This window comes from Artemia sp. Qi Xiang Cuo, chromosome 4 (genome assembly GCF_049724085.1).
Source record: "Artemia sp. Qi Xiang Cuo chromosome 4, ASM4972408v1, whole genome shotgun sequence".
NCBI lineage: Eukaryota > Metazoa > Arthropoda > Branchiopoda > Anostraca > Artemiidae > Artemia > Artemia sp. Qi Xiang Cuo.
This window is the reverse complement of record NC_142797.1, coordinates 86,162,655-86,185,804: the sequence shown is the minus strand read 5'-3', so window position 1 is coordinate 86,185,804 and position 23,150 is coordinate 86,162,655. Positions and strand designations below refer to the sequence as shown.

The following is a 23,150-nucleotide window of genomic DNA, read 5'->3' as shown; positions in this document are numbered from 1 at the left end:
TAACCCCCCTTCCACACCCCCCCCATATCCCGAAACACATCCAATCAAAATTTTGAGATAGCCATTTTATTTAGTGTAGTTGATTTCCAGATAAAAAAATGTTTTGAGGAGGTCATTGCCCCACAACCCTCAGGGCAAGGGTTATAAGTTATGCCCTGGGGGCATTTAAGAACGATGTTGGCACAATGTGCTATTTTTTTCTTTAGACCAGGGCTTTTCGTATCGAAGAAGTTGTCATAGAAACTTCGAAAAGGGCTCATTCAATTGGAATTCGGAGTGGCTTGTGCCCTTTTTAATAGTTGAAAGTGAATGGAAGGCAACTACCACCCCTTCCACGCCCACCATTTGCCGAAAAACATCCAATCAAAATTTTGAGATAGCCATTTTGTTCAGCGTAGTTGATTTCCAGATAGAAATTATGTTTTTGAGGAGGACACTCCCACAGCCCTTGGGGCAAAGATTGTAAGTTATTCCCTGGGGGCAAATAAGGTTTTTATAGAAACTGTTGTCGTAGAAACTCCAAAAAAGGCTCATTTGATTGGAAATTCAAAGGGCTAGTGCCCTTTTTAATAGTCGAAAGTGATTGGAGGGCAACTAACCCCCCTCTCACGCCCATTTTTCCCCAAACACATCCAGTCAAAATTTTAAGATAGCCGTTTTGTTTAACGTAGTTGAAAGAACTGGACTCTCTGGTTCGTTAATTTTCGTCTCTTGTTACTTTGCATAAAAACCAGACAGATGTAATATGCAATTGCATTGCAAATATTGCAATATACACAGTTCTTCATATGTTGACAAAAAAAGTATTATCTTTATGAAATCAGACATTATGAGTTTAAATCATTTCGAATCCATTTTCCCACTTGCAATTCTTTACATCATTCGTAGTCAAGAATTTTATTTTCAAGTTGAATAGAATAATAGAACGCAACATTCACCACAGTTTGATTTTGAAATGGATAGGGGAAAGATCGTTTCTACTGCTGATTTGTAAGTTTGCAGATTTTTTTTTCTTTTGCTGTTTTCGGATACGATTTTCTTAATGTTTAATGCTCAATTGTTGAATGCTTAATAGATTAAAGAAAATACAATCTTCTGTCTGAAAATATTTTACCCCCCCCCCCCCAAAAAAAAAAACAAAACAACCTTCTATTGAGAAAAAATTTAGCTATAGACTAAGCTATGTACAAGGTTGGGGAATTAAAGATTGAAACGGAAGTTGCCCTAAGAATATGATTCATAAGAAAATTGTAAGTTATTGCCTATAAGGGGGGGGGATAGGGGGCTATCATTTTTAAATGATAATACCTTATTTTTATATTGAAAACAGGGATGCCAAAAAGATAATTATTTTTTTCATTTAAAGTGGAGATGGAAAAAAATACTATCAAATTCCCTGGGAAACCATTGAAATATTTTGATAGACCCAGTGCCCCCCATTGGGACTTTTTCATTGTCTTGGGTATTTTGCGATTTCTCATAGGCTACTGGCCTAATTTGGCTTTTGTGTTTGCTCCCTTTTAATTAGATTCATTGGATCTTATTGAATGCCACGGCGAATCTATGACTCAGTTTTCCAGTACTTTGAGGTATATCTGAATAATTTCGCCTTTTTTGTTGTTTTCTTTATACCCCTTTACTCATACCCTCAATTTTTTTTTCAAGGAACAATAAGCTCTTTAACGTTATTTCGCGTGTTTGTTTGAACCATATAGTGACCTAGTTAATTATTAAATAAATTATTTTTTTTAATGTAGAGCTGAGACGGTATCCTAGCAAGGTGGTATCCAGAGGCAGGGGGGGGGGGTAGGGAGGTATTACATTTAAATGATAATATCTCGAATTTTTTTAATGAAAGCAGGGATGCAAAAAAGTAAATTTTTTTTTAATTTAAAACAGACGGCATCATATCAAGTTGGTATCCAGAGGGGGGGGGGCTATCATATTTAAATGATAAAACCTCGATTTTTTTTTTGAAAGCAGGGATGCCAATAAGTTAATTATTTTTTTTTATTTAAAGCAGAAACGGTATCCTATCAAGATGATGGTATCCATAGGGGGGGGGGGGGGTATAGGGAGTTTTTATATTTAATTGATAGTACCTTGATATTTTTTTATTGAAAGTAGGGATGACAAAAAATTATTTTTTTAAAATTAAAGTGGAGACGGTATTCTATCCAGGTGGTATCCAGAGGGAGAAGACGATAGGGAGATATTATATTTAAATGATAGTATGTCAAATTTATTTATTTTTTAAAGCAGGGATGCCAAAAAGTTAAGTATTCTTTTAATTTAAAGCAGAGAAGGTACCCTATCAAGGTGCATGGTATCCAGGGGGCGGGGGGGTTAGGGAAGTGTTATATTTAAATGATAATATTTTGAATTTTTTTTACTGAAAGCAGGTATGCCAAAATTTTTTTTTTAATTCAAAGCAGAGACGGTATCCTATCAAGATGGTATCCAAAGGGGGGGGGGCATAGGGAGTTATTATATTTAAGTGATAGTACTTTGATTTTTTTTATTGAAAGCAGGGATACTATTGCGCTGCCTATGATATATCAAGTAAATAAGTCTGCAGATCTGTCACAATATTTTTAACAGGTTTCAGCCCATCCCATACGTTTTTACTGTAGATTAAGTGGATTGTTTTTTTTTCTCTAATTTTTCTTTATAATAATAGACATTAAAAGAAACGTCAGAAGAATGTAAAGAGTGAGGTTAAACGAGCAAAAATAAAATTATATTTTAAGTCTAATTTAAAACGGACAGAAATTACCGCAAAAAAGTGGGTCTGTCGGCCCATAAGAAAAGACACCAGAAAATGATGCTCAAGGTTTTTTTTAGTTTCGCCTCAAAAAAGTGAAATTTTTGGGTGAAAAACTCCTTAAAATCCCCTATCCCCGGCGTAATCTTTTATCCCCGGGAAAGTTTCTCTCAAATTCTCATCCTGGAGTCTAACAACATCATAACTTCCCGGGAGATAGTTACCCTTCCGATATTTCAGCTTTAGATTAACCCTTGACACTACTGGATGGTGATCTTTACTTTTAACATCAATAACAGCGCTCCTATATACCCTAGTATATTTTATTGATCCTGCCAGTCTTCGGTTTACTGTAACATAATCAATAAGGTTTGATGTCTTACCATGGTGAATGAAACTCTTAAAAATGGATCCAGAGTCTGGTACCCTGGGAAGGTCTTTTGAAGTATCTACCTCCACGCCCTCTCCTCATAAGGGCACTGAATTTTGATGACCTTAGACAATCTTTGTGTTATAGAAGTGAAATGTTCAGAAATACATCTACGGCTCAAATGAGGCACAAGAAAAGGTGTTTTAAGCCTCATAGTTCTGCTTAATCCCAAATTATAACTCTTTAACCCATAAAAAAGGAAAGGATAGGTATTATAGCTTGGATAGATACCAGGTTGTATTTTGGACCCTCAATTCATTCCTGAAAGTTTCATTTACATAACTAAACTACTTTCTAAGATATCGAAAAGTTTCTCAGTTAGAACTTCACCGAAATTCTATGTTTCTTATTTCCCGTTTCATTTACTGAAATTACTGAATTTTGCATAACAAATTTTACGCTGAACAGCCGTTCCAAAGAAGTACGCCTGAGCTTAATTCGTTCCATTTGGAATCTTCAGTTTTCTAATTTTCTTAATATACCTTACTTACTTGTACTTGGATCAGGGCACAAGCTATGTAACTCTCCCTGGCGATAGGATCTGGCAGACTGTTGAATTCCACAGGTTACAGTCTTGGGTTTAATGGAATGATAATGTCGAGCCATGAAGGGTCCGATCTGCGACCATGTCTCCGGAACCCGCCAATCGACTCGAGGTCAGATTTGACATTGTTTGAGCCAAGTTTTGGCTTGTCCTCCATGTCGTTTCCTTCAATCATGTGCTGGCTTACAGTGTAGGCTTTGATTTGTAAAAGTCTTGGCCGGTCTTCAGCAAACATGGCAGAACCAGGACAAGCGGCGGTGTCGAATGACAGATGTGATTTGGTACTTCTGGTCACATTGTAGTTGGATGATCGTATTTGAGATTCGGTCTCCGAGACGTAACCCAAATATGCTCCTCAGAAATCTGTGTTCAAAAGTGTTGGGGGCGTGCGCCTCGACGACTTTTAATGGCCACGTCTCGATGTACAGTAAGATCGATCGGACTAGGCCATTCTAAATACAGATTTTAGTTTTCCGGTGGATTTCCTTCCTTTTCCATAGCGGCTTCCACAGCTGTGCAAAGACAGCGGAAGCTGATGCAATGCGACTACGGATTTCTTCACTACATCCGCCGTTGATGTCGATGTACAATTCCAGGTACTTGAATTCATTGACAACTTCAATCTGCCTTTGTTCAAGGGTTATAGGGGCAGAGTTTATACCCGAGGCATTAGACATAGCTTTAGTCTTGTCACTGTTAATCTTGAGCCCTAATGGGGCAGCAACTTTGGAGACTTTCAGAAGCATGTTCTGGGCTGCACTAACGGATTTACCAAGAAGAGCAACCTCATCGGCATAATCCAGGTCAGTGGTACTGAAATCAGGGTCAACCTTGACTCCTTCGAAGTTTGGCAGTGTTTTTTTCATTACCCAATCGACGACAACATTGAATAGTTTGAGAGAGAGTACCCACCCTTGCCTCACACCGAAGTCGATATCGAATAGCCGGGAAAGTTCTCCGCTAATCTGGATTCAGGTCCGTGTGTGTTGATAGCAAGCCTGAATGAGTCGTATGATCTTAGATGGAACGCAATCCTTCCATCGCCATCCAAATTCCTCCCCAGATGACTGAATCGAAGGCCGTAATGAAGTCAATGAAGATAGCGACGGTGATTTGTTGATGCTTGGCTGTATGTTCAAAAATCTGTCTCATGGTGAAGAGTTGGTCAATACAGCCCATGCCGGCTCGGAAACCAGATTGTTTGGGGCGGGTTCTTTCGTTGCGGACTTTGCGGAATCGATTAAGCAGGATTACTGCCAATATCTTCCCTGCAATAGTCATTAGTGAGATCCCTCTGTAATTTTTGTATTCAGTACGGTCGCCTTCCTTGAAGACAGGCATTATAACTGAGTCTTGCCATTCCTGGGGGAAACGTTCCTGAGACAATATAGAACAGAAGAGCTTCTGTAGTTTCTCAGTGAGAATAGGAGCAGCTTTGTAGACTTCGGCCGGGATAGAATCCGTGCCTGGTGCCTTGTGATTCATCAGCTTCTTGATTGCCTCTTTGATCTCTTGCATTAAGGGGGGGGGGGGAGTTAACATTGACGTTACTGTACGGGGCTTGTTGACTCGGTGGTACTAAGTTGTTGTTAGGGCTACTTGGCTGGCGTGCAGTGGCGCTATTACTGGGAGGCGTTTCAGTGGAAGGAATATTGTGAATGTGGTTCAGCAGCTCCTGGAAGTAGCACTGCCATCTTGCGATTATGTCTTCTTTTCTTGACAGAAGCGTTCCATCTTCGCCTCTCACTCCATTTGAGACCTTTTGACTTTTTCCAGTTGCTTCTTTTAATAGTTAATAAAGCTTTCTGGTATCTGAATGACTAGCAGCCTTCTGTATATCTGCTGCCACGTGGTCCCAGTAGCGTTGTCTGTCGCGGCGGGCGGATTTATGACATTCTTTTCTCAGTGTTTTGAACAGTGTGGACTCCGTATTTCCGATCTGTTGTTTCTTAATGTACCCCGGTAGATAAAGTTCTGTGGTTCTTAATAATTTCCGTAATTCCTGACGCTGATTAACATGTTACAAAGTTTTCCTCATTCCTTCAAATTAAACAAGAAATTTCAGCTTAATCTGAGAAAATCAATTCAACAGAAATACTACATGAACTTCAGGCCCATTTTTTGCTAATTAACCTCCTAAGATTTTGCTTATGAAAGACAAAATCTTTAAACTCATCAGAGAATTAAGCACTTAGTTCTCAGTCCTTTTTAGGATCTTATTCTTTGTCCTTTCATGAGAAAAGCACAGTTCTGTGGTAGTACGATCTAATTAGCCCCAAAAGATCGGAGTGAACAAGAAAAAAAAATATGCCCCATTTTCCCAATTTACATAAAAAAAAAAACTAAAACAGTATTAGCAAGGACGTTTCCAGGATTTTACTCGGGGGGCTGGAAGGAGGGGGAACGATAAATTTCTCGGAGGGGGGGCAATTTTTTAATGCATAAAAAACATAATTTTATCCAACTTTCTTATGTTTTTAATAGTCGGACAAATATTTTGGGGGTGGGTTGGGGGTCAAAACCCCATAACCTCTCCCCTGAATACGGCCAAGAATATTAGGATATTAGCAATTTATCGTTGCTTATAGCCCATGTCTTTACAATTTACCATTTTTTAATAGGAACTAAATTTGATTTTCTATAATCAATATTAAACAAATGAATTTCTACTTCTTGTAAAAAAAGAAAAAAAAAATCAAATTACTCACATTTCAAATTTTCTTTTAAACTTCCATATCAGGGAAAACTTGGGGGTGGGTTGGGGGTCAAAACCCCATAACCTCTCCCCTGAATACGGCCAAGAATATTAGGCTATTAGCAATTTATCGTTGCTTATAGCCCATGTCTTTACAATTTACCATGTTTTTAATAGGAACTAAATTTGATTTTCTATAATCAATATTAAACAAATAAATTTCTACTACTTGTAAAAAAAAAAAAAAAAAATCAAATTATTCACATTTTCTTTTGAACTTCCATATCAGTGAAAACTTAACAAAGATACACACGCTTTGGCGTATGTACCTTTGACCCCACATATTCTTAATCTTGAGGATGTTCCCTATATTTCCCAGACTGTTTGTAAAATTTGCTTGTTTTTGCATTATATCGAATTCAAGAATAAAAAAGCCGTATCTCACTTCATCGTATATAAACATCAACATGTCTTAAGAGAGTGAGCTAAATTAAAATGTTCATCCTTGTCAGAATTTATGGGTTTTTATTAGATTTCTCTAATTTCAAGCTGAAGACACAATCAATAAAATGATGACTTTTGGCGAGATTTAAAAATAGTACATTTCCTAAAACTTAAAGACAAAATCATCTTAGCTTCACAAGACTTGAAAAAAAATATTGGCTTCAAACGTAGTTCTTGTTCGTAGTATTTTTCCTCAGGCTCCACACAGACAAGTATCTTACGGACCAAGGAGACTTTCTAGGTATTTGTCTCATGCGTTCATTGTTTGCTTATTTCACTATAAATAATCTTATTTTATCTTATAAGAATTATCAAACTCAAAATGGTAAGCAAGCAACTGTATTTTCCCTCAAGCTTTTATATAGTTTTCGCAAATTGCTAAATTCTATGGCGATCATTCTATTTTGGCCAGATAATTAAAAATTTCTTAGATTTATACTATTTTATCCGACATTTTTTTTTCAAAATTATCTGTAAGTCCTCAGGAAGTAAAATTTGCCATTATTGACACACAGCTAGAGGATTGTTTTGCATATTGTAGGAAGGATAGAAAATCGGGTTCTCAGAAATCTCTCGACGTTAACAAAATTAGTAATATATATTTTGCCTGTTTGTACATTTGTAATGATTGTTTCTGGTGACATTTTGGAACATTAATTTTAATTTTCTTTTGCGAAAATTTGGGGAGAAATCCCAAAAAATTCGGCAATAGAGATCTTTCTGGACGATATCCTTTTTAGTAGTTACAAATATACAGTTAAAACAGTTAGTGGTATAGTGGTATATATATATATATATATATATATATATATATATATATATATATATATATATATATATATATATATATATATATATATATATATATATATATATATATATATATATATATATATATATATATATATATATATATATATATATATATATATATATAAAAAAAAAAAAATATATATATATATCCCCAAAATTTTATATATCTCTAAGACTCGGTACATCATAGGAGCAACGTGTATAGAAAATGGGACAAGAACTCTTTCACAGCAGAAATATTCTCGGGAGCGAATAGTATAAAGCTGCCATAACTCTGTCTCATAACTCCCATGAAAGAAGTCTCAACAGTACCATAAAACAGTTTAATTAGAAGTATTTAAATAAATGACGCTTGGACTCTTTTTATTGTATAAGTAAGCGGCTTCAAAAGTAAGTTGCGCTTGATAGACTGTCAAAGAAAAATATTAAATTTAAACACGGCGGAATATTGGAATCAAGGAAAATTAAAAAAAACGAGAAAAAGGAAGGGGCTCAAAAAATATGCGATGAGGAAATTTTCACTTTAGGGAGGTTCATGTAAACCCAACTGTAAAGTTGGGTTATTCCTTAATTTATATTTTTGCTTAACTGATTCACTTTTGCAGTATGGTGACATCTACAATTTCTCTCAAGTGGCATTTGACAAGGCCTTAGATGCTGAAGAAATGGAGAGCGAAGCTGAAGAAGGGGAAAAGGAAAACGAAAGCGACGAGGAAGAAACAGAGGTAAAACATTTTGTATTATTGCCTACTGTCACTTCAATTGACGAACTAAATTATTATTACATGCCTCCCGAACTTGTAGACAAGATGGTATAACTCTTTCATTGATTTTTGCGCCCATATCGTCGTCCATTCCGAGTTTTAATCGAGTCTTTACGCTAACCTTCATGAAGTTCTTTGTCTGTAAAGTCAACAAAGCGGGCAAATTCCAGAATATTGTGAGCTGGTCTATACCATCTAGCTTAATGTAGCTTTTTACCCAAGTTGTCCTAGACGAGTTTGGCCCCAAAACCGGATACCATGAAGATACCAAAACCGGAAGTCCCCATACCATACCATCTCAAGAATTGCAAGATGTTGCAATAAAAGGCTACACCTTACGATTAATATTGAGGAAGAAAATTAATTTGTTTTCAAACAGAGATCGATTGGTGAGTTTTTGGTCCGGCGAATTAATTCAAGCAGTTGGTTGGTAGTGAGGAAAGAGGACTGTTAGGAACTAATTTGCACGATGCTATTAAACTGGAAACGGGTCAATCGGCTCGTAGAGTTGCAGTCTAGAAGTTTCAAGTACCAAGGACATCAAAATAAAAATAGTTTTTGCCCCCCACCCCCTGGACCAATCTTAGGTCTGAAGGATCCGAAAAACGACCTGAAGGAGATTTTTTGGGTAAGGGAAAATAAAAATTGCCGAAAATTTGGGGGAAAAATATCAGGAGTGAAATAAAAAAAAGAAAGAAAATACAAAAAAGGTAGTCAAATATTCATGGGGGGGGGGGGGAATTTGGCTATTATTGCTTTAAGACGAAAGTAATCAGTTTTTGTAGTGAAGGAAGGGGAGGGGACAAGGTGTTGATGGGGTTAATTAAAGGGAAAATATTGAAAACTTTTATCTGAAAGTTTCTGAATTTTTCCATTTTTTTGGCATGAAAATGGTATGAGCAGTTTTTTCGAGCAAAGGAATATATTAATAAAAAAAAAAAAAAAAAAAAAAAAAAAAAAAAAAAAAATCCAAGTCACGAGTGAAATTTTAAAAAAGAGTTAAAATGACCATATTAAAAAACAATAGAAGGAAGGCTTTTACATATTCTTGGGGAAAAAAGTAAACTATTATTGATACAAAGACCCATTTCATGCCTAAAAACTGCGGTTTTCTAGGATTTTCTTTTGGTTTCTAAATCGCAAAGTTCTTAACGCAATATCTCATTTTCGTCATTGTCGATATGTTGACCGTAAATCCAGTAAATCCAGCAAAATTAATTTGTCAAATTGGGTAACTTTTTTTAGTCGTAAAATTTAAACTTTAACAGTTCGTTGTTTCCAGAAACAGCTTTACCTTCAATGGAAAGCTGCAGCTGCATAAGCTGTTTGTTCTTACAGGATTTAATTTTTTTGCTGATTTTCAACCCTCTTCAAAAAAAAAAAAAAAAAATTGGTGCCCTCTTCAAAAAAACTATATAACTGCATTTGGAAGTCTTCTGCATAAAAGTTGAATCTCCAGTTTTTCCTAATTTGTTTCAGATATAAATGGGATTGTAAGTTTCCTTTTAACCAATTAAAACTTATTAGATTTTACTTTCTCTGTCCTTGGTGCTTTTAAGCTTTAGTTATCGATGCATTTTTTTTCATTTGATAATTTTTTTTTAGTAAAGAATTTAAATTCAGCATATACAAATTATTCACTGAGGTGAAAATAAAATTTGTGCTTCATTTAAGTAAACTAGTGAAAAATAAATTTAAAAAGCCCAAATTTTCGGCTTCATGGGGATACGAAAAAATGAAAAAGGACAAGGAAAATTTAAATATAAAAGCATAACATAAAATGATGAAAAAACGCTTTACAACAAAAAATAAAAATACGAAAGAAGTCACATCACAAAGAAAGAGCACTAATTGTTAAAGAAATATTCTTACCGATTATTTGTGTCTGTTTAGTTTTCATCTTATTGAAAAAATGCTTTAGATTAAGTAAAAGTAGTTTTATCCTTTGTTTTATGTCTGTATGTTTTATTTTATTAAAAAAATTCAGTGTGTTCGAAGAAATTATTTATGCAAATCTAATACAAAAAAGTGGTTCCTTATTTAAGGCTATATCAGTTTATCAACTCAGCTATTAATCAGCTAATTTATTTAATTTAGCTAATAGCCATGCAATGTAACAAAATAAACAAAGCATCTAACAAAATCAGAAATTAAAACTAGCCAACACAATTATTAAGAGGACTTTTTCAAATGAACAGAATGAATTACTGAACTACTAGCAAAAATTAAACTTATATTTTCAACCAGAGCCTTATTACAACCATTTTTCTACATTTTTACAACCATTTTTCTTCGGGGGCGGGGGATAGGGGTACAAATATACCGCATCAAATATGTGTTCTTATGCATTTTTATTACGTTTCAACGAGTCGGACAAACGTTGTTTTTTTTTAGGGGGGGGGGGGGTCAAATCCCCTAATCCTTACCCTGAATACGGCCTTGTATACAACTAAAGAATATTTTCATGAAAGCAGATTTCACAAGTCCATGAATTTCTTTAATAGTATGATAATGGTAAATTACTTGCATGTTGGATAGACTAACCAATCTTACTTACTTGTACTTGTAGCAGGCCTCAAGCATCTCGGCTCTCCCTGGCGTCCAGTAGCTTCGTCATTGTAGAAAGCCAAGAGTCTCGGTCGTTTGCGAGTGGCTCAATAAGTTAAACTTTTCCCATCTTCGTCCATACTTCTTGAAGCCACCGATTGGGTCTAGGTCAGCCTTGATGCAGGCGAACCACGTTTTCTTTTCTCCCCCATGTCACTTTTTCCATTCCGAAAGAGGTGTACATCTGAGGGCTTTATTGACAAAGGTGTGGTGTCGGCGGCGAAGTGTATGGCCGAACCATCGGAGTCTTCTTTGTTTAATTATAGTGGCAAAATCAGGACGCTGATGGCAGATTTTCCGGAGTTCGTTATTGCTGACACGGTGACGGAGTTTAATGTCAATGATCCTTCTTAGACATGAAGGATCAAATACGTTGACGACTTGAATGTCGGATGCTTTCATAGTCCATATCTCACAACTGTATAGAAAGAGAGACCGAACAAGGGCCTGATATATCCTTATTGTTGTCTTCAGACGAACATTATTCTGGTTCCGTAGAGTGATTTAGCTGGGTGAAAACTCCAGTTTCTGAGTCCATTGTTGACTGTAATTCTGATGTGCATCCTCCCATTGGGTCTACCAGATAACCTAGGTACTTGAATTCATGTATCTCGTCTATGGGCGATTGTTTTAGTAAAATTGGGGATACTTGAGATGATATACCAGATGCCATGACTTTTGTCTTCGAGGAGCTTATTTTCATGCCGACCAGAGAGGATTTTTCAGCTACCTTCGATAGCATAGATTGGGCTTCTGAACGAGATTCAACTAACAAGCACATATCGTCGGTGTAGTCTAAATCGGTTATCACAAAATTTGGACTTACGTCATTACTCTGGTCATAATCCAGTCGATCACGAAATTAAATAAGACGGGAGACAATATACATCCCTGTCGGACACTAAAATCAATTTGGAACATCGAGGAGAGCTCCCCACCAATCTAAATTTGGGCTCGCGTATGCTGGTAGTATGCTTGGATAAGTCTAACTATCTTGCCTGGTACTCCATCCTCTGTCATGGTCTTCAAGATTCCATCCCTTACAACAGAATCAAAAGCTGTAATAAAATCTATGAATAGAGACACTGTTGGTTTCTCGTGTTTTGGGCCTTGTCTTTACGTTGCACTGGATACGAAAACGATTATGTAGCACCATGGCGATATTCAAGGGTTTGTCTTAAGACGAATAGTTGGTCAATTGTTGCCATGCATGGGCAGAATCCCTCTTGATTGAGCCTTGTCTTTACGTTGCACTGGATACGAAAACGATTATGTAGCACCATGGCAAATATTTTAGCAGCAATGCAGATGAGAGAATCCGCGATAATTGCTGCATGTTGTCTTTAGCCCTTTTTTTGAAGACTAGAAGAATGATAGAGTCTCCCCAATCCTATAGTGCTGGGTGAGTTTGGTTCCTGCAGGTCATCAGGGCTACGACTTGGATTATGGCAGCGCTGATTATCATCCATTACTTTGGGGAGTTGCTGCTGGTTAAATAGTTTGTCAAAGTGCTCCTTCCAGCGATTTATTATTTCGGCATTATTCGAGAGTAACTTGCCATTTTCATCTTCAACGGATATGCTGGTAGGCTTATGTGATTTACACCTGATTGATTTTAGGAGCTGATACATCTTCCTGGTGTCAGATCTAGAGGCTTCTATGTCTTCAGCGATTTTCTCCCAGTACTGGTTCTTATCATTCTTAGCCGAATGGTGGCATTCTCTTCTCAGACGTTTAAACAACTCCGATTTTCTCTCCGATATCTGTTGCTTGTGCTCAGTCATCTGAATTGCCCGTGATAACATCCTTTTTTTGGATAGTCTTTTGCGGTATCCTGTCGTAGCTTCTGCAGCCTCATGGATTGTATTGCGTATGGTCAACCGCTCTTCATCCAAACTTTGAGTTTGCTCATCGTTCGCTTGTACATGGAGAGCTTCAAAGCGGCTAGACAACTCTAAACAGAATGCCTGTCGTATATTAGGATCATCGAAGCCATCGGTGTCAAATCGTCGTGGAGGTTTCCTCTTGGGGCGTGCTGCAAGTCGTAACTTTAGATCCAACTTGACTAGAAGATGATCCGACGCATGTTTCGAGCCAGTATCTGCTCTGATGTACGATCTACTATTCGTAGCCATTCATTTCGAACAGCGGGACATGAGGATGTAATCAATCTGGCTTTTCGCTCTACCATCTCTTGAATGCCATGTGGCTCTATGGCTTGACTTGTGTTTGAATAAGGTGTTGGTAATGACCAAGTCTTTCATCATGGCAAAGTGAGGAAGTCTGGATCACCTGCTACATCTAGCTCCAAGACCGAAGTGGCCAATGGCAGACTCAACATTTGGGACTTTCTTAAGCGTACAAGTTAGAACGTGGTAAAAAAATATCTGCTTCGCTCTCCGGTGCGTCTCTGGTTGGAACATAAACTACAATAACTGATATTTTGAATAGGTGGCCTTTGAGTCGCGCTCTTGCTACTCTGTGTGAGATAGGTTCCCACTCTAGAAGTGACTTCGCTGCGAGGGGGCTTAAATTGATGCCCACTGCACCATACGCAGATCTATCAAGGGATCAGGAGTATAAAAAGGAGAAAGAAGCGTCGTCCTCACGAATTCTAATCTCTGAGCCTTCCACAATGCTGTTGATACGAGTTTCTGAAACGCACATTATGTCTGTGCTGAAGCGCAATAATTTCCCAGCGATAAATGACTGGGTCGTTAGGCATTTTATCGAGCAGACGTTCCAGCACCCTACGCTGAGGGGTTGTCTATGTTTCCGGAGTAGTACGAGTACCTCAGCTTGCCAATCTTTCGGAGAAGGCGCTGATGAAACCTTCAACGCATCGCTTGCCGGGGATGCTGTAGTATGGGTTGGACTCTTTACATTGACTTGTATTTGGACGTTTTGTGGAAATATATTTAACCATGCAGGTCTCCACTCCCTGATGGCACCCTCTGCTGTTTGGCCTAGCAAGAATTGGGATAGGCAATTCCGGCCGTTTCCACCTGACTACCACGATGAGGAAACCGCAGTAGGATTTTTCCTGTGTTTAAATAGGGACAGAAGACTAGACTAACCTGATGGGGGGACCACACCTCCCATACCATCAGAACCATGCACTCTTTATAAACCCAACCTAGTTCACAAGAGCTTTAGTCAGGACTAACCAATCGAAACGTTGAAAAACGTAATTGTAGCATACGAAAATTCTTGGACATTCCACAACGGTGATAATAAGGGTAATTACTTACACTTTGGATTGGCTAACCAAATAGAGCCTCTAAATAGACATAAAGCGCAATTACAACGTACTTTAAAACCATAGAATATTAGAGTCCTTAAACACGAAATAATTAAATATTAAAATAGTGATCAGAACTTGCATATTGGGTTGGCTAGCCAAATGAATGCTCTATAATCGTCTAAAAGTACAATTGTAATGTGCGTTAAAATTATAAGATTTATAAAACCCTTGTGTAAACGATCATTGAAGTCTATCCTTGAAAGTCTAAAGTATTTTAGACACGTCAAAATCTTTTAGACCAAGAATATTTAGATATTTGTAATCCAATAAGAGGTTTTGAAAGATTAGCTAAGAACATGTCGTTTTAGCGAAGAACAGTCGTTTTCGTATCAATGTTACAAGTAAAAAATTATTGTAAGCAGTTAAAAAATTATAAATCTAACAGTCTCTTTGCAGAGTATGATAATGATAATTCCTTGTATAAGAGATTAGCTATTCTAAGAAATCTCTATCCCTAAAATCTTAATTGTAACGCAAGTTAGAATCCTCAATTAATGTGAAACATAAAAATCAAATTGACCAATTAGCTTAAGGCTTTTAGTAAAACTTCGAACAACGTTTTACTTCGATATTAGTAAATTTTTTTTTTTTTTTTTTTTTTTTTTTTTTTTTTTTTTTTTTATTCCAATATTCACGGTTCCAGGTACTTCAAAGTATCTGATATGCCGCTATTCATTTACCTCTTTCAATGGCCTCGAGGTTTTAAATATCTATTGAACCTTCTTTTGAAGGTGTCAACAGAGGGATTTGCAGGGATAATATCCCCAGGAAGACCGTTCCAGATAGAGGTGCAACGCCGGATGAAGCTGTTCCTCAAGTACTCGGTTTTTGGCGTATCCTCCTTTAGATAATTAGACCGAGCTGTGTACCTTCGTGTCTGCCTTGTCGCCTGGACAAAGGGGGGCACAATTCGAGAGAGCTCGTCTGAGGGAAGCGAATTCATGTACTTGTAGAAAACTGCCATCGACGCTACATCAAACCTTTCATTTAGAGGCTGGAAAAAGAGGCTTAGAGATAGAAAAAGGGTTTTATTACAAGAAATAAAACACATTAACAACAAAACCCTACACACATAATTACTACCAGCCATCCTTACCCCCGCCCCCCTCCCTTTGCAAAAAAGAATAAAAATAAACGATATATAATAGTTTTTAATAAATATATAAAAGAGAATCAACCTCCCGTTTCTGCAGAAAATCTTCAATTTTTTCGTAAATGAACTTGTGGCAAAGTGTAAATCGTCGAACTTTTTCCAAAATAATTAGTAATTGAACTTTTTCTGATAAAATTAGTAATTGAACTTTTTCTAATATAATTAGTAATTCGCTTGACAGTATATACAGGTTTTCCTTGAAGTTGCATTTCCAACCCAATGAACTGGAATAAAGGGTCCAATCGACCAATGTTGCAAGGTACCCCTTTGTTAAATTTTTCGGAGAGCAAAACTAAACTCCTACAAGTTTAAGCTTAAAATCACAGATTACTCTTGCTAACAAGAGTCTAGCCAATTTGTGTAAAGAAAAGCTACTTCTGCCTTTCAACCTTTCCTACACCTACACATGGCTTTTAGTTAATGTACGGGTGATTGAAGCCATAAATGTACACAGAGGTGACCCGACAAGCATTAATGTTGTTAAAAGAAATAAATATATATGAATTAAAAGATTTAGCAGTTTTTATAAGACATCCCTAATGCTTACTTTGTTTCAGAATTTCTTTCATCCGCCCCTTAGTTGAATATGTTTGTCCGGTTAGGCACTTTGCCCTTACCCAGGATGAACCTGATAAAATAGAACGAGTACAGAAGAGATCACTGCAAATCATTTATGGCGGTTCCCCTCTACCTTACTCCTTTTACCTCAAAGAATTTAAACTTGAATCCCTTTCTTCCTGCCGAGAAAAATTATGCCAAAGATTTGGCTCCTCCCTCCTTCTAGATCCCCCCTACCGATCATTCCTTCCCCCATCTTTTGTCCCTATAAGATCTCGTCCCCCCAGGGAAGTGGCTGAGAAGGTCCCGAAACCAACCCTAGTCCACTGTAACACCTTGCACGACAGTAAAAGCTTTGTGCCAAGCTTTGTGAAATATTACAATGTTCTCTAGTGTTTTTAGTCTTTAGTTTATTTATCCTGACGAATTTTTATTATACAACTTTATTTTGCTAATTATGACTAAGAGATATCATATTTGAGTTTTGCCCAAGAGAGCTATGTCTTGTTTTTGAATTAAATGAATGAATGAATGAATCGGTCCCGAATTTTTCCGGATCTCATTCTTCTGAAAATCTTAGCTAAATCTTATAATTGGTAGAATGTCTAATTTTTATTTTTAATTAACATAATAGAAAGCTGAACAAGAAAATTCAATGATGGTGTCAGGGATGTTTTTAGGGGAGGGACAGAGGAGGCGCTTGTCTTGGGTGCAGAAATTTTAGTAGCGCGAAAATTCAAATAAATAATCTAACGATTATAATCACTGTCTAAACTGTATTTTTATTAAAATAAAGTAAACGGCGCGGTTAATAAATGAAAGTAATATATTAACTAATTAATAAAATGAATAAAAATAATTGAATAGTAATAAATAAGATGATTAAATTAAAATCAGAAATAATAACAAAATAATCAAATAATTTTGTTGATAAACGAACATTTTGTGGGAAACGGGGGATGGGGTTGTGTAATCAAGATTTTGCCCCAGGCACAAGAGAGGCCAGAAGCGTCTCTGTATGGCGTGATTTATTCATATAGTTGCGTTTCTCTGTGACTGGCTACGCTTTGTAACTTGAAATCAGTTAAGGAGGAAAGATCTGAATAACTGGCAGTGTCTTATTTTGATTTTTAACCAGCATTATAGAAAGCTGAGCTCAAAATTCAGCGTATGACGACTATACTTAAGTTTCTCAGCTACCTTTTTTGTTATGGTTTTACTATAAAAAGAATGGGGGTTATTTTTAATCCTTTTTTTTCCTACACGGAAAAACTCTTGTGTAAGTGAATACTTTTGATTTACTCAGTTGCCAATGTTCAGCTTTTAGCTGAAAATTATAGTTTGTTTTCTAATCCCCTTTTTTATCTGCATGAAAAACAAACTGCTTTCGTATATTTGTGCCTCGGTTTTCTTCTTGCTGCTGAAAGGGCTATAAATCTACTCGCCATTAATGCTTTCCATAGCATGTACTCTCGCCTTCTGAAGATCTTTCTTCCGAGATCTAATGAGCCACTATCCCGAGATAGAAGCCCGTCAAGACGTAGTTTTCCTTCTGTCACTACATTATGTATCCTTCTAGTTCAAAAGGTCAGATAAAAAATTGTTCATGCTTCTTCTTCAGATTTTCTATGTACTAGTGGGACTCCCTCAATGGTCTCAAAGTTGAAGAGCAGCTTGGAGGTTCAGAGTAGCTGACCCTGAGGAAGTAGCATTTTCATGATATTAAAAACAGCAAAAATATAGTTAAACGTCCATGGTATCCTTTACTGGCGTGCCATATATAGCTTGCAATTAATATTCCGTATAGAACGTAAAAATATACTTCCTTTTATTTGTTAATTAAAATAATAAAAGTAAAAATAAACTTTCTTTTATTTGTTATTCATCTAAATTTATTTTCTGTTTCTTTCTTATGAATTCACTTTGTTTTAACTTTTCTTTTGTTTTTGTTTTCCGTCACTTGTGGTAAAATAGATTTTGCCATGATAATAATAATCATAATGTGTGATTCCTATAATTGAATTTCCCAGCTACCTTTTTTTCTGCTAAAAAAAATTACTCTTGTGTATGCGACTTCTATAATTGAATTTTTTTTTTGCCAGTTGTTTCAATGTTTAGCTGAAAAATTGATGTTCTTATTTTTCATCTGCATGAAAGAAACTACTGTTGTACATTATATTTGTTATAATTGGATGTCTCCATTGCCCTTTTTTCAACGCTCTTTAATTACCCTTCATTTTCTGCATTTGTATTATATGTGTCTATCTCTTTAAAAAGAAAGAAAAAGGAGATAAACTGATGCGTGTGTAACTAACAAAACGTAACGAATATTCTTCAAAGCTTTCTTTAAATTTTTTTCCCCATTCAGTTGGAAGCTAGAAAAAACGGAAAAAAACAGTCAACGTTTTTACTGCTATCTATTACATCACTGATTAATACAGAGATGTCGCTAAAGTAGAATTATAGCTAGCAGTTTGTATCGGGGGATTTGCAATTGCGATTGATTTGCATTTTGATTTACAATTCTGTTGTAATTATAGTTTTTTTTTTATCCTTGAATTTAAAGTCTATTAGAGAAAAATTGACGAGGTCCGCGGTACTTATTCAAGTATTTTTTGGGTTTAAACAAAATTTTACATTGTACATTTTTTTTAATTATACTACTACTAATAATAATAATTCACTGCAGTACCGACCACCTCAGACCAACACAGCTATTCACGCTCCTCCTCCACCCTAATCTATTAGAGGCTTCCCTCCTTACATATTCCCAAGAAGTTCCAATTTCCCCTAAATCTTTCGCTATGGTATCCGTCCACCCCATTTGAGAACGACCTGCTTTTCGGTTAACCCTAGATGGCTGATGGACAGAAGAATCTGAGGCAATCTGTCATCCTTAATCCACAGAACGTTTCCTAGCCATCTCGATCTTTCTCTCATTACAGCCATAGAAAACGGGAGTGAACCAAATTTTTCGCACAGCTTACTATTTGAAATTCGGTCAGTAGGATGGGTAGACGATTCCTTTATAAAACATCTAACAAATCCGCATCCATATTTTGAAGTGCCTCGCTTTAGAACCCTACTTGATCACTGTTATTATCACTACTTGATCCTACTTGATCCCTACTTGATCAGTATACTTCCCTACTTGATCACATGATCCCTACTTGATTACTATAACTTCCAATATTCTAATCTTGGTTCACAGACTTATCTTCCTATTTTTCCAAACTTTTTTCAATACTGAAAAAAAGCCATGGGCGTTGGCTATTCTACTTTGAGTATCTTCACTGCACCCACCGTCTTTAGCAATAATTCTACCTAGGTAGGTGAAGCTATCCTCTAAATCGAACTTCTCTATACCCAACGTCACTTCTTCGCCCTCACTTATTCCCAGTCGTAGCTACTTAGTCTTCTTAACATTAATTTTCAAACCTTTTCTTGCACCCTGGTCTTCCAAAACCTCCGAAAATTCATTCATTTGCTTTGTTCCTTAGGACAAAGCTCATCAAGATGATCCATATAAATGGGGTTAGAACGCAACCATGCTTAACTCCTGATTCAAGACAAAACCAGCTACTAACCTCATATACTACCTCAACCTCAGCAATTTTATTCTCGTGCACAGTACTAATCACTTTAATGTATTTATCTGTTATATCACACACGGATAAGAGCATCGTCAAAGTTCTTCTTTCGACTGAATCGAACGATTTCTCATAATCTACAAATCTGAGGAATGAAGGGGTCCAATCTATCAGATATTTCTCAAATAAATAAAAACAACACGGATTTTTTGCCTGTATCGAAACAAGGCTTCTGCAGCAGAAGAGAAACACAAGAAGAACAAGATAAAAAAAAAACTAAAACTAAATAAAACCACCACCAATAAAATACAATTGGCGCAACTAATCCACGAGGAAAAGAAGTTATTCGAGTTACTTCAGTGAGAATACCAAAGCAGTGTTGTTTTGCATTTTTCGTCTTTTCTCTCCATTGGCCTCAGTCTCGTTTGTTGTTGTTGTTGTTTTTTTTTTTTTTTTTTTTTTTTTTTTTTTTTGCTGACCAGTTCGGGTTAAGATCTTTCACTTCTCAAATATTAATCTTAAGAGGGAAAATTTGGTCGATGCATCCTCTCCCCTTCCTAAAGCCAGATTGTTCTTCTCTTAATACTTTATCTACAGTATTTCTGAGTTAAAAAGTATCATTATAGTAAGTAATTGCTTCCTACAGAAATCAAGCTAATGTCTCTATAATTACCACACTTTTTTTTATCACCTTGCTTATAGAGAGGCTTCATTAAAGTTTTCCTAAGATCGCTAAGTACATCCCCCTTTTTAATGATCATGTTCATAATCTTCAGTAATTAATCTGTAACTTTACAGCTACCATATTCTTGGATATTTGTTGGGTTCGAAGTAGCTTGGAAAGCTGAATATCGGAAAAATTAAGTAAATATATTAAGTAAAATATTAAGTAAATATCACATAGAACTAACTTATATTAATTATATTTATTATATTTATTTATTTAAATATATTAAATATAATAAAAATATTAAGTAAATATCACATAGAAGACTTGAAAAACTTCACATAGGAGACGGGCATGGTATGACTGCGGTCCTATTAAGACTATTAACGAAATTGCAAGTCAATCAGTTAATTTGAGTCTAAATATATAAAAAAAACAATGAAAATTGAAGGGCTCATTTAGACATATGAACAGAACTGTATCTACTTTTTTTTATATGTAGATAAATCCTGAAATTGAAAGAGAACTTGAAGAAGAATATGAAGATTCTGAAGAGGAATCGCACGAATTTGTCGAAGCCGAAGATAGTGATATTATGAGTGACGAGGAGGATTTAGAGGTAGTTCAGTTTCATTTTATTTTAACCTTTTGGGTGGGATATTTGTGGGGGTATTGTCCTTGATATCGTCATTTAGGATCTCTAATCAGTTTTTCACTGAAAACATAGTTGTTGACAAATATATTCATTTACTATTTATTCTAAATTTTTAATGATGGGATTTAGACAATGTGCTCGATTCCAATAAAACAAAAGTGTGGGGGGACTTCACTCGCACATTTATGCTAAAATGAGGCTAATTTTCACTGTTTTTTTAGGGGTTTTTTTTTTTTTTTGAATCGATGCGTCCGCGAAGCGATGAACAAATACATAATGCAAAAAAATAATACATGTTTAATCATCCCTCGACTAAGATCGGCTATTGCTTCTTCAGTGTATCATGCTCCTTCAGATTCAGGCTTGACTTGTAGGGATTGATCCTAATGTCACCAGTGTTAGCAAAGTAATTACACGGTTGTTTATTTCTCAGACAATTTACAACAAGGCTTTGGATTTCGATTCATTAAATGAAATTGCAATCGCAATGCTTGCGCTACAAGTGACGTATATTGAAAGATATATATCGAAATGGATAGGATAGGATATTATCAATAAAATCCAGTAACAACCGTAAGAATGTGTGGATGAATTTGAGAACACTGGAACCTGTTTAAAAGTATGAATTTGATTAAGATTTGATATCTTGAGAAAAGGACCCAATTTTGGGCTTAGTCAGAATTATGTTCAAGAACCGTAGTCTGGCACAGGAATTTGTGCGCCATTTTTTCTTATCTACGTGAATGATAGGTATGTTTAAGAAAGCTGTCAGTGATAGGATGCAGTGATTGTGGTGTTTTATTTGAAGCTGAACCTACCGTGGAGAACCCTTAAGTATTGGTTGCACGTGCGGGCAAATTGCATACCACTGCGTAAAGGATACTGGGAGTCTTATGATGAAGATGGTTGGAAAGTAGGCGTGCCTGTCCCCCTCTGTGGGGAGTTTGGGGATGGGATGGACCATTTTCTGAGTAGATGCCAAAGTTTGGCGAATTTTAGGGATAAATTTATTCATGGGGATGTACTGCTGCTACCCGGTTTTTTGGGGGCTACTTCGAGAGACCTAATTATTGCTTTAGGTTTTTTTTATAGAGAATAATCTGATGGCGCGGAAAGAAGCTGTAGTTTAAATTTGTTGAGTGTTATTGTTCTTTCCACTGGTTTTTAAATACACGCATATATGTATGTATTTATGGACAGTGCTTCTCATTTTCGTTGATAATACTCATGTTTCAGTAGCTGCTAAGACTCGAAGATGATTTTAAGAATGGAGTAAAACAATAGAGGCTATTGATAGGTATATATATGTGTGTACAAGCTGCCTATGAATGGGAATACAATGAAATTCTTGTTATATGGTAGTACTGCTGACTATTACTCATTGATTGAAGGTAAGTAGTAGCAGAGTTAGTGTATGATATGGACTGGTGCTGAAAAATATCTTGGTGTTGCTGCAGAAATATGTTGGTGCAGAAATATCCTGGTGCAGCACCTCCAAAAGCATTTTGTAACATAGTATTTCACTTTTCCTTTTATTGAGATAGATGCAATTTAAAACTGCTTGTGTCATCCAACATTTTGAAGAAGACAACGGTGCAGGGGAGATGGACCTGATTGATTTTCTAAGTGACCTTTCATTAAAATCACTTCCTACAAGCAATGCAAATATTTGGCCTCTTGCTCTAAAGCAAAAATTTCCGATTTGATTTATGCAGGAATGTATATTTGAAGGTAATAAACAACTGTGTAATTTAAACAAAAATATGCATTATTTTCTTACTTTGTTGGGTAACTCGCACAAAGGTTTGTGAGCTGTAAGGTGAAATATGAAGATCACACTTCATTTCTATTCATTTCTAATGCAAAGTGCAATGCTAATGCATTGCAAAGTAAACAAAAGTAAAAAAATAATTAAACAAAAAACAAAAACAAACAAAAAAACAAAGTAAACAAAATGTTGGGATTTGAAATTGGTACTGGTATTTCAAATTGAAGCTAGGACTTGAACTTTTTTCAAAAAAGTTTATCAGAGGGTTGTATTTTGCGCTGATTCATCCATCTTAGTCGTGTTATATCTCACTCACCATCGACGCTAACTGACC

The 23,150-nt window shown here is 36.1% G+C and overlaps 1 protein-coding gene across 1 annotated transcript in view; it reads left to right on the top strand.

Moving 5' to 3' along the window:
* LOC148953577 (protein MAK16 homolog) overlaps window positions 1-23,150 on the top strand; it is a 124,578-nt gene that overhangs the window by 96,086 nt on the left and 5,342 nt on the right. The window contains exons 6-7 of the mRNA XM_089087739.1: window positions 8,356-8,475; window positions 20,896-21,012. Coding sequence (XP_088943865.1) covers window positions 8,356-8,475; window positions 20,896-21,012 — 237 coding nt within the window. The remainder of the gene's footprint in view (window positions 1-8,355; window positions 8,476-20,895; window positions 21,013-23,150) is intronic.